The sequence below is a fragment of the Rattus norvegicus genome, chromosome 2, assembly GCF_021556685.1.
Source record: "Rattus norvegicus strain SHRSP/BbbUtx chromosome 2, alternate assembly SHRSP_T2T, whole genome shotgun sequence".
Lineage (NCBI taxonomy): Eukaryota > Metazoa > Chordata > Mammalia > Rodentia > Muridae > Rattus > Rattus norvegicus.
The window spans coordinates 140,159,470-140,171,540 of record NC_141535.1 but is presented as its reverse complement, the minus strand read 5'-3'; the positions used below and the strand labels follow the sequence as shown (position 1 = coordinate 140,171,540).

The 12,071-nt window shown below is 40.3% G+C and overlaps 1 protein-coding gene across 50 annotated transcripts in view; it reads right to left on the bottom strand.

Moving 5' to 3' along the window:
- The window catches only part of Supt20h (SPT20 homolog, SAGA complex component), a 33,215-nt gene that overhangs the window by 14,508 nt on the left and 6,636 nt on the right, over window positions 1-12,071 (bottom strand). For 25 of the 50 annotated variants that reach the window (NR_172645.1, XR_015665441.1, XR_015665444.1 and 22 more), the window contains 11 exon segments: window positions 273-305; window positions 838-864; window positions 1,762-1,919; window positions 3,295-3,366; window positions 4,136-4,192; window positions 4,281-4,437; window positions 5,080-5,219; window positions 6,272-6,325; window positions 6,438-6,554; window positions 10,090-10,193; window positions 11,621-11,747. Coding sequence is in view for 37 of the 50 variants with exons in the window: in NM_001395599.1 (NP_001382528.1) it covers window positions 273-305; window positions 838-864; window positions 1,762-1,919; window positions 3,295-3,366; window positions 4,136-4,192; window positions 4,281-4,437; window positions 5,080-5,219; window positions 6,272-6,325; window positions 6,438-6,554; window positions 10,090-10,193; window positions 11,621-11,747 (1,046 nt within the window). In the remaining 13 variants the exon portion in view is untranslated. 50 annotated transcript variants of the gene reach the window in all.

Genomic DNA, 12,071 nt, shown 5'->3' with positions numbered 1-12,071 from the left:
CTTTAAAATCATCTGTCTCACTCACATACCTAAGTTTTCTTACCTAAAACAAACTGTATTTTATACAGTCATTACTTCTCATTAAAATACCAAGAAAATGTACCTCGGAGATTTTATTAAGTGATTTAACCCAAGACAGTAGTGATGATATAATGTCCAGTTAAATATGCAGCAAAATCAACATCTGTGACTCAAATATAGAATATTCTACCCTACAAAAATACAGATTCACATCCAATTTGACCAAAAATAAAGGAGCAAATGCACTTTACCTCTCTGCGTCAGTCTTTGACCCAATAATAAACCTAAAATGGTATCAAGAAAGAGAAGTCTCAGGTAAGAGTGTCTTAAAACATCTTGGGTTAATCTTTAAAGTCTTTTATATTTATTCACAGCAGTACAAATTCATTTAAAAACTACCAATGTATCATGACATTAAAATTTTAATTAAACATGAGAAATAATGTTCAAATTGTACATTCATCATAAAATAATCAATTTGGCTGGTTTACCTTAGGAGAAATTTATTTTAATGTTGATTTATAATTTACACAATCTGGAATAAATTATCAAGAACCACTATACAAGTTTACAAACATTGTCCCTTTAGTAAAATTACTCAACAACTGAGAGACCTATGGCTTTTCATTCATTTAGTTCAATTCTGGAAGTCATTTTTAAACTTGCTTTAGACGAGAATGAAGCTTATTGCCAACTCAAATAAAAATCTTTTCTAAAAAAACAAATTTCAAGAGAAATCTTTTCTAAGTTTTTTTTCTAAATTTTGACAGCATGACTTAACATATTAAAACAAGTGAATCTTATTTGTTTAATTACCAGTTTGAATGATCATCAGCAGAGGAGCTGAAATACAAATGAAAAAAGAGAAGCACTCAGTTAAGGCAAGCAGATTTCAGTGTCAAAGCTCTCAGGTTCTGGACAAGAAGACTGTGGAAGAGCACAGATCCTGCAGGGTAACGGCAGGGGCATCAGTTGTCTCCCACAGCAGTCCATGGCCGTGGAACTGCACTTTCAAAGGAGCAGCTACTGTGCCCTTACAGTTAGCCATGCTGCCACATCCTCAATGCTGAATGAGAGGACAATGTCAGAAATAAGCATAATCAGACCAGCTGAGAGCTGTTAACTGAGGAACTGCTTTTAGCTTTTCATGTTAACTGTTATCTAAGTATGGGTGAAGTAACTCTAAAAACCCATCATTCTTCACAAATTTTGGTAAAGATTTTAACAATAATTTGACATACAACTCAGTTCTATTTTTTTTTCATTTCATGATTTGTTAAAAAACAAATACTCAAGTAACCATACAATCAAAATTACCGCAGCACTCAGAAGCCAGAGACAAAGAAAGGCTGACCTCAGGGAGCTGAGACCAGCCTAGTCTCCATAGCATGTTCCAGGCCAGCTAGGGATTCAGACCCTGCCTACACTCCCCAGCCACTCCCAAATCAAAGCTGATAATTAGTACTAATGATGTACCATTTAGAAAATCAACTACAGAAATTGCCAATAATATAAATATACCAACAACAAAATCCCAAAACTACCACAAAAATACCACTTTAAAAATTAATTCTAAGTAACTTAGAGACTTGGCAACTGTGTTCAACCTCACTCACATCCACTGTCAAAACACACTGGTATAAATCAAGTACCAAATCCCCAGAGGAAAACGCATTCACTAGCTGACAGCTCCTTGGTAGTTCTCCATGGGTTCTATAACATATACTCATCAGAACTCACTGGGATGGAGACATCTGGCTGTCACTTTCTTCATCTGCTTTCCACGGCTGTATTTTACCGTAGTAAAGTGGATCACCAAGAGACTGCAAGATGGTCAGCTTTGTTTTCTGATACTGATTACCACCTTCACATTCAAATACATAATCGTCTTTTACATCCTGAAAAGAGAATCCCAAGTAATTTCTTCTCAAGCAACAACAACAAATAATGAAATAAAATAAAAACTGACTTTTGTCTGGTATACACACATGGCACTGAAGGAAAGTTTAAGGCTATGTATGATTGTGCATGATATTGAGTCATTTATTATTAAAAAGTAGTATACATTTCTACACACGCTGAAACTTATAAAAACCATTTACTGAATACTGTCACAGCACTTAACAAGTAGTGTCTCATCCAACTGTCAATCAAAAGCCCATGGCTGGCGCGGCCAGTTCCACATTGCAGGGAAACCAACTGGTCAGGTATGGTGGCATATGTCTGCACTTGGGAGGCAGAGACAGGCTGACCCCTTTAAGTTCAAGACCAGCCTGACCTACACAATGAGTTCTAGGCCAGTTAGAACTATATCGTAAGACCCTGTCTCACAAATAATAAGCAAATAAATAAATGTAACGACTCAATCCCTCAGCGAGAACTATAACCCAGAACCCTTTCTCCACGGTCCTTTCCGCCAAGTGTTCCAGTGTGCCATCCATCTCTTCAGGCCAGGGAGACAGCCCAGAGCCACACATCACTTCCACTCAGCATGTCTGTAGGCCAGGCACTGCAGCATATACCTGTGGCCTAGTCCTCAGGAGACAGAGGCAACAAGGGTAAAGACAGCAAAGGTCCAGGCAAGCCTAGGTCACACAGGAAACCGCCTCTCAAACAAGGACGCCATTGAGAGAATACACTAATCTGAAACAAAGGCAAGTGAGAACCCCCAGCGTGCAGCCAGGACATAACAACACACTAGTTTCTGTAAGAGTCTCACTATGTAGCCCGGTGAGATCTCAAAGACATCTCTTCCCAGCAGCAGTTTCCCTAGTTCTGGACTCACAGTTACGGACCACTGGACTGGACTCTTATTTTGGTTTTTGAGTAGCTCCATACGTGGTCAGACTGGCCTCCAAGTAAGGAGCTTGCTGCCTCTGCCTCTAAGAGCTGAGATTATAGGCATAGATTCCGATGCCCCACACAAAAAAGGTAGTGTTATATTAAAACTGCTCTGAATGAAAAACCCACTCAGGGTTAATAATATTTTCCTGAAGTCCAAAAGAGCTCCAAACACACTTTAAAAAAAAGTTATACATTACAAGTAGTCTTCTGATCAATAACTTCAGAGCCCAGCTTATAAACAACTTCACAAATACAGCAGAGGCGCACCTGGCATTTGGGCAGTGAACACAGAGGAGCAGTGTGTTCCAGGTCAGTCCTGACTACATTGCAAGTCTGAGGCCAGTTTGGGCTACAAGAGACTCTGTCTCAAAACAAAAAATACACAGGCAAACTGGATCATTAGTCAAAGAGACTGGAATGATTACTTACATGAGCTGGCCACATGGTTGGCTGTGAGTCATCAGATTTAATCGATTTCTCCACTTTAGCATATTTCTCCACCTAAACAATGAAGATGTTGAGTAAAATGGGTTCAGTATGGGAACAAAGACAAGAGCCTGCACAATTCACAGAAAACACGTGGGCTCAGGGTTTCAACCAGCAGCATCACCAAGCACTTGTATTGAAGAAGTTTAAAACCCTCCTGATATGTTTAATTAGTGTGGTATGTTTGGCTGTAGATGATTAAGAGCACTGGCTGCCTGGGGGCCACATATGCAATAAGAAGACAATATGGCTTTCTTTCTTGGTTTGTATACAGAGTCTACAGATGTCTTTGGCTTTGTGTTTTAACTATTAAAACAGCAAGAACCGTTAGAATTGTTACAAAAAGCATTCTGGAAATAGTGACTAATTTTGAAACAACTATCACAAAGAATTAAGTAAACCCGCAAGGCTGCTTAGCAGGTAAATCTTCTTGCCACCGAAACTTGAAGATCAGAGTTTGAAGCCCAGGAGCAACATGGTAATGGTAGAAGCAACCTCCCCCCCCCCCTCTCTCTCTCTCTCACACACACACACACACACACACACACACACTCACCCCAAATACACACACACACACACACACACACACACACACACAAAGACACTGGAAATGAAATAATAAAACAGTCCTTCATAACACCTTTATGATCACTTAGCATTCATGTGTCTTGTAAATTATTAGTAAAGGCTACTACTGGGAGTTCCAAACTTCTAATATTACTAATCTTTAAGAGCATGGAAGCACTTTGGCCCTGTGTTAGAGGGCAGCATTTCATGAACTTACATCTACTTCAGAAGGCACAGCCAAGTTACAGGGGCTCCGTTTCCACATGTCTACACACTGAAAAGTTAAAAAAAGTATAATTACACAAAAACACTTAAAGCAAAGCCAGCCTATTAGTACATCAAGCACCTTACCGACTACTTACATTTCCTGCTTTGGAAATTTTGAGGTCATAATGCTGACCTGCTTTCCTTTCCTTCCTCTTTTGTAAGAAATCAAGTAATCTCAGCTGAGGGGGAGGAGGACAGTGAGAGAGGTCCTGCTGCCGGTTCAGGGAGGACCTGGAGTACCTCTTCAAACACCTACAGTATATTGGAAACAATGAAGCAACAACTCGTAACACATACGGGAAAGAAAGAGCATGCACTGATTACAAATTCAATCACAAACCTACTTACAGCACCCACGCGCACGCACACGCACACACCCTATAAATACAGCTTTCACACCAGCAAGCGCCTTAAACACAGGTTAAAGAAAAAGAACGAGACAAAATACTCATGACCATGCAGCCACACTAATTTGAATCCAGAACTAGAGAGACAGTCATTATAAACTAATGCTAAAATTGTGATTCTATTGTCTCAAAACTCGTTAAGCTACACACAGTTTCTTTGTTAACTGTTTTTAATTAATGTTGGGAAGCAATGAAGCAACTATCCTTCTGTTCCTATCTGGCCTTTTTACAGCCTCACAACCACTTTGGGGAACAGACCAAAAACTTATAAAAGTTCCTTCTTTAAAAGACTGAAGAATATATTACTTTACAATAAGGCAGAAAATATTTTTTAAAAAGGTCTATCACACAAATCCACAATACAAGGCCACTAAAAATCCCATTTTTGAACTTGGAAATCCAGCACTCACATGCTGAGGGAAAGGGCACTCTGGCTAGCAACAGTGTCAAACTTAAGAGCCTGTGTCAAACAAGTGCTGGCTATTACCGTTTCATTGGGCGAGTGTTCATCTTCTGCCGGTTATAGAGCAGCCTATTGGCCGTGCATGCTACTGCCACAGATGGGTCAAGACACAGTGGTTCTGCTGTAGCTAGAATCAGCTGGCTCTCAAGCAAAAGTTTGTCTTCCTGCAATACACAGTAGAATATGTCAGCCTCAGATGCATTTTTGATAATGTAAACATACACCATTTAACCCAGAAATATTCCCAGAAAGTTTGCTAAAAAAAATAAAGAAAATGTAGTTAATTCATGTTTGAACATTAATATGTAAATCTGACAAGATACAGAAACTTGGAAATTGAGTTATTTGCATGTTGCATAAAATAGTCAAATCCAAAGAGTGAATATTTATTTGGCTGTTTAAAATACAGTTTATCCAGGAATGGTAGAATAACTGAGAACAATTATATTCTCTCCTTTTCCAGTTCTCAGCTTAAGAAAATGATGCTTTCTGCTCTCCAGTGTTGACTGCAAGTTGTCTCTAACATGAAGAACTTTCAACCTTATAGACAGAAAAATAACAGCCCGGATTAAACCTCATCACTTACGAGTTACAGATAAACTGAATCTTAGTTCACAAGCACATTTCACACAGGGTTGTTACATCACTGATATCCTCTCTCCAAAGCAACAGGCAAGCAAGAGCTACAACTACAGTATCAATTAGCTGATGTCAGTGCTAAGAAGCCCTGTTAGACCATGTGTGGTGACATAGGGCTTCACTCTCAGAATTTAGGAGGCTAAGGCAGCGCGATCTCAAGTGCCAAGGCAGCCTGGGCTAGCGATCTTACTTCAAAAAGAAAAAGAAAAGAATGGAAGAAAAGGAGAGAGGAAGGGAGGGATAAGAGCTAGGCTTCGTGTAGAATTACAGAATCCTATATAAAAGAAAAATCACAATCTATTTCTATTCAATAGTAAGGATAAAGCTTTTGTTTGAGAGGATAAAAAACCAATTTTCACACTAGCCTTCATCAGTTAACTCCAGTTTTATCAGCAAGGCTGGAAACAATTGGGACTGGATTCTAAGTAGTTTCTTGAGGGATCCTAAAGCTCATAAGGGAATCTTGGTTTTGTCCAAGTGTCCACCCTAACACACCTCTCTAACATCAGTAAAAGGAAGCTTCTCACTGATGCTTCACAGTGTGTGTGGCCTACCTGGGATTAGAGAGAGAACTCACCTGGGTCCATTTATGGTTGTCACTTGTTATAGAATGGACATCACAGACTAAAGTCTAAAAGAAACAAAACATTTAAAAAATACATATGTTCTTACAAATATATGGACATTTAATAAAAATCCAACAAACAAACAAAAAACAGTACTTTCTAGTTACACATCCATACCTGCATTGTTGGGCGTAAGAGAATATGCCTACTTTGGTAACCAGGAGACTTCATATTACTGGACTGCCTGTAGTCACGGATTTCTGCTATCACACATCCACAGTGAAAAATATTAACCTGTTTTAAGTAAAAAAGATATTCAGGTAAATGCCATTTTTCAAATAATATACAAGCTTTCAAATAATAAATGGGCTCCCTGGGTTCGGTCCCCAGCTCCGAAAAAAATAAAAAAAATAAAAAAATGGGCTCATCAAAATAAAGAAGCATGTAGTGAATGGTTCATATTCTTCAAACTCTTTACCTTCATTAAGTATCTTTAGTGGATATTTCATTGCTGAAGAGGATTATTTATTCATGTCTATGTTCATCATTATAAAAAGCAACTTAAAACTGTCAACAAAAGCCTGACGTTGCATCTACTGGCATCCAGGATGACTCTGGCAGCCCTGGATAGGGGAGGTTACAGCAGTTCTGGGGACTGAGCGCCTTCTGAAGCTCACTGGCTCACCGTTTCACTCCGCTAGCGTCGTAATCGGCATGTAGTTTGTCCCTGTTACACACTGTCAATCAACTAGGCCAGGGTTTCAGCCTCTAGATAAAACACATCACTATTTGCTTTCCTAAAATGTCCAGACTTTTAGAGTGTACTAATGAGAGGGAGCCAGGCACAAACCTAAGTCTCAACTACGTTGTACTGCAAGTTTAAGAAGCCTTAGCACTCTTTGCTACAACCCCACCAGCCACCCGTCACATATGTTCAGGTACTTTACACTGTTACAGCTATTTGTGCTCAAATACAAACGATAATACCATAGTAACCATTACCTTTAATCAACCAGACCCAAATCTAGGAGTTACAATTAGCTTCCTTATGTGCATGCTTTCTTTAGAGCACTACTATTTATGTTCGGGATCTACTAATCACAATCTTAACAATGACTATTTAAAATGTTACATCAACATTTAAATCAACACTGTACCTTTTAGCACTCTGCTATTAACAACTGGGTGATTAGTACACCAATACCTGCACCTGCCTAGCTATTCTAATCACTACTGCCCTTAGAGCTCTACGCAGCTCATAATCTCCTCCCTAAGGCCAACCACTAGCTATTTTCTAGCTGAAAAGAGCAATCCTCTTTTAATCAATTCAGTTAAACATCTGGCTAATGGCAGCATCTTCATCTATCCAACAAATATCCCCCAACAACCACACCTGTGTAGCTGTTCTCCCTGTAATTATAATTTTATATTTACTTTACTTATCAAATGAAATGAAGCTGACCATGGCCTTGAACTTCTGATTCTCCCCAATGCTGGGATGAAAGGCATGTACCACTACACCTGTATACTGACCTTTCCTTAGACTATCAGAGTCGAACAGCAAAGCGACTAATAATGCCTTGCCAAGAGATTAGGGTCTGGGCAGAATCGCTAAGAAGTGCTGGACAGGTGAGCAAAGAGTATGATAAAAACGGAGATCACAGACAAGCTTTGGAGTGGTTCTGAAGTGAGAAGGAGAACTCTAAATCAACAGCTGAAAAACAGTGAGGTCAGTAGAGGTTTCAAGTTGAGAACACAGCTGTCTGCATCTGCTGGGAAATTATGGTTGTAAGCCACAGAGAAGGGAAACATTTAGCAAAGAAATGGGGAGCAGGCCTTAGGAATAGGATTCACCCATGGTAATGGGAAAGCAAAGAAAAAGTGTGGAGAAAGATGCAAGAATGCTGGTCAACCGGTGCCGGGATAGGATGGAAGTCAGGTCAAGGCAGGGCAAGTGAGTCAGCTCCAGGTTACTTCTTAAAGAACCTTGTTTCTGATGCACAAGCAAGCCTCAAACAGGGAAAAGATTCATAATTTCTGGGGTGATTTAGTATAGCATCCTGGGTGAGGTAACTCAGACCCAAAAGGACATGCATGGTATGTTCTCACTAGTAAGTGAATATTAGCACCTCCCCCCTTTCCAAAAAAAAAACAAAAACAAAAACAAAAAAAGTACAGAATACCCAAGGTACAGACCACAGAACTCCAAAGGTCAACAAGCTTAAGGGCCCAAGCGAGGATGCCTCAGTTCCACTTGGAAGGGAGAAGAGAGCAACCAAAATGGGGAAGAGAGGGAGGGAGAGGGGAGGAAAAGGTGATGGGGGGTGGGAGGGGGGGAGGAATTATCTGGTATTGGGTGGGGTAAAAGGACTGAAGCCCCGAAGGCCAGCAGATGGAAAATAGGTGACCTTAGGGGGTAACCCCTAGATGAAATGAACTACAGTGGGGAGAGGGAACCTGTCGAGCCCACCTCCAGCAGAAAAACAGGGCATCAAGTGAGGGATGGGGTTGCTATCCCACAGCCAAAACTCTGACCCATAATTCTTCCTGTCTGAAAGAAATGCAGGGATGGAAATGGAGAAGAGCCTGAGGAAAAGGAGGCCCAGTGACAGGCCCAAAGTGGGATCAAGGTCATCAAGGTCACCAAGACCTGACATCATTACTGAGGTTATGGGAGCTCAGGGAAAGGGACTGCCCTCCAAAAGACCCAACAAGCTGCTGAAAGAGTCAGATGCAGATATGTGCACCCAACCAATGAACAGAAGCTGCTGACCCCTCTGGTTGAATTAGGGAAAAGCTGAGGAAGCTGAGGAGGAGGGTGACCCTGTAGGAGGACCAGCAGTCTCAATTAACCTGGACGGCTGAGATCTCTCAGACACTGGATCACCAACCAGGCAGCACACACCAGCTGAGATGAGGCCCCCACACATATACAGCAGAGGACTCCCGGATCTGGGTTCAGTCAGAGAAGATGCACCTAACCCTCAAGAGACTGGAGGCCCTGGAGGTCTGGTGGGGTGGGGGGTGGGGGCATCCTCGTGGAGACTGGGGGGAGGTAGGGGTGGGGGTGGGGGTGGGGGAGGAGGTATAGGATGTGGAACAGTTGGAAGGTGGACCAGGAGGGGAATAAAATCTGAAGTATAAAAGTAAATAAAAAATAATCAATAAATAATAAAGAAAGAAGTACTAAAACTGCACATGGCAGTGTAGCAAACAAATACCACACAATAAACATTTTAATAGTACTGCTCAGCACCTTCCAATGTCTTAAACAGTACTGAGAACGCTAGTTTGTGTGGCAGCTCAGTCCACAGTGGTATCAGTCAAGGGGTTGAAGCAAGAACATCACCAGTTCTAAGTCAGCCAGGCTACAAATAAGTTCATGTCTCACAAAACAAAACCACACACAAAGCATATGTACCTACTAACACCTACCACACATGATATATATCATACAAAACATTTTCTCGGGAGATTGGGTATAGTTTAGTTGTAAACTGATAGCCTAATATATATGATGCCTTAGTTCACTACCCAGTGACACAAAAGAAGGAATTAAAAAAAGACATTTCATTTTTGCATATGTGCGTGTGTGTGTGCGTGTGCGTGTGTGTGTGTGTGTGTGTGTGTGTGTGTGTGTGTGCATGCCTGTCTGTATGTGTGTATGCATATATGTGTGTATATATCAGAAATGGAGTTTTGCTATGTTGCCCAGGCTGGCCTCACACGTCCTTAAGCTGCTCCTGTCTCAGCCGTCTAAAAAGCTGTGGTGGCAATGCTACTATACACAGGCTATGTTTAAAACAGAATTTTGTCTTGTTTTTCTCACCTGTGATTTTTCAAGGAGATCAACCAAAATAGGAGGTAATTCTTCTGCATCTAAGTATTCAAGCAACTCCCCTTCTTCATAAGGCAATCGGATGGTCTCAGAATCTCAATTTTAAAACAAAGTTTATAAAAACCAGCTCACAAAAAAGTTAGGATTGTAATGTAAATCACTTTTAAAAATAGAATACACTAGTCTAAAGAGATGGCTCAGTAGTTAAGAGCACTTGCCATTCTTGCAGAGGACCTGGGTTCTGTACCTAGCACCCACATGACAGCTCATAAGTGACTGTAATTGTCACCTCTGGGGGCACCTGCATTCTTGTGTACACCCATACAAGTACATATATACACAGACACATAATTAAAAATAATAAAAATAAATCTTAAAAACACATTCAAAGGCTAATAAGTCTTATAAGGCAATCACATTGCAGTGCTGAAAACTTATTTAGTATCTAACATTTTAAACAGGAACAGGAAAGTGAATGTCTTCTCTTCCTGCCTCTCCACACTCAGTTAGGATTACAGGTCAGGGACATCACATGGGTTTGCATGGTGCCATGGACTAAAACCCCAAGCTCTGTGCATGCCAGGCAACTGTCCAACTGAGCTATATTCTTATCCCATACTAAAAATCCTCACAAGTTCCTTGAAGTGCTCACATTATTAAATTCTGAGGTGCCTCTTTAAATGAAACCTAAGAATATTTAGGTTTTACTGCTCTTCACATCCACAGTGTTAGAAATCTTTTTAGAAATAGTTTCAATGTTTACTGTTTTTTGATGGCTCAATAAAAATTACTTAAAAGGCAATGAATGCTTTACAAGATTTTATACTCAGTATATAAAATGCAGCTAAAATACCTTAAAATATAGATAGCAATAAAGGAAATAGAGTTGTTAAAAATCACCTGTTCTATTAACTATAAAGACATAATCAGACTGGCAAGATGGTTTGGTGGATAAAGCGCTTAGAGCGCAGCTTGAACACCTGAGTTCTCTCACTGGGTCTTACTACACAGGTGCCACGGTCCTCCCTTCCTCCTCCAACTAAAAAAATAAAATATAAAAGGAGACAGGGAGTGAAGAGATGGCTCAGGAGTTAAGAGCTCAGGCTGCTCTTCTAGAGGACCTGGGTTCAATTCCCAGCACCAACATGGTGGCTCAAAATCATCTGTAAGTTTGTTTCAGTGTATCTGACCTCTTCTTCTGGACCCTGAAGGTACCAGGCATGCATGTGGAGCACAGATATATATGTAAGCAAAATATCCATTCACATAAAACAAAAAAAAAAAAAAATCAATCTAAAGTTTTAAAGATACAATAATTTTCAAATTCAAGTTCAGGAAGACTAATCTACACACTACAACAATGTCAAACATTCTAGCAAAAGTCAAGAGGAGAAAAACTAGAGAATGAGAATTTGTCTTTTAATCAGGATAAACTCTGATTAAAGGTCAACTTTTAATTTTTTAAAAGCTAACTTTGAAAAGCAGAGGTATTCTGTGGCAAGCATACTTCAGAAGGTCTTACCTGATCCGTTTTTTCCCCTCAGCATCAGGGAATACCCTTCATTTCCTGGGTAAAGATTGACCACTAAACATGACAATGTCTCTTGCATAACAAGCTTCTCTAACAAGTTCACATTTCTTCTTAATTTCTGCTTTAAAGAGAAATGAAGTTCATGAAAACAGTATATACCTGTCAGTTACCCTTCCACACTACATACAATCCCGAATACCTGGGAACTGCTACAATTCACAGGACAGTAATGTCACTAGCATACGTTAGGCAAAATAACTCACACCATAAACTTCCTATGCATGAATAATCTGCACCTGTCATCTCACCACTCAGAAGAGGCCAAGGAAAAAGTCGAGTTCCAGGCCAGCCCGGATCTCATTACACAGCAATGACCAGCTTTTAGACCAGTGGTCCTCAATCTGTGAATCACAACCCCTCTGGGGTCTAATAACCCTTCACA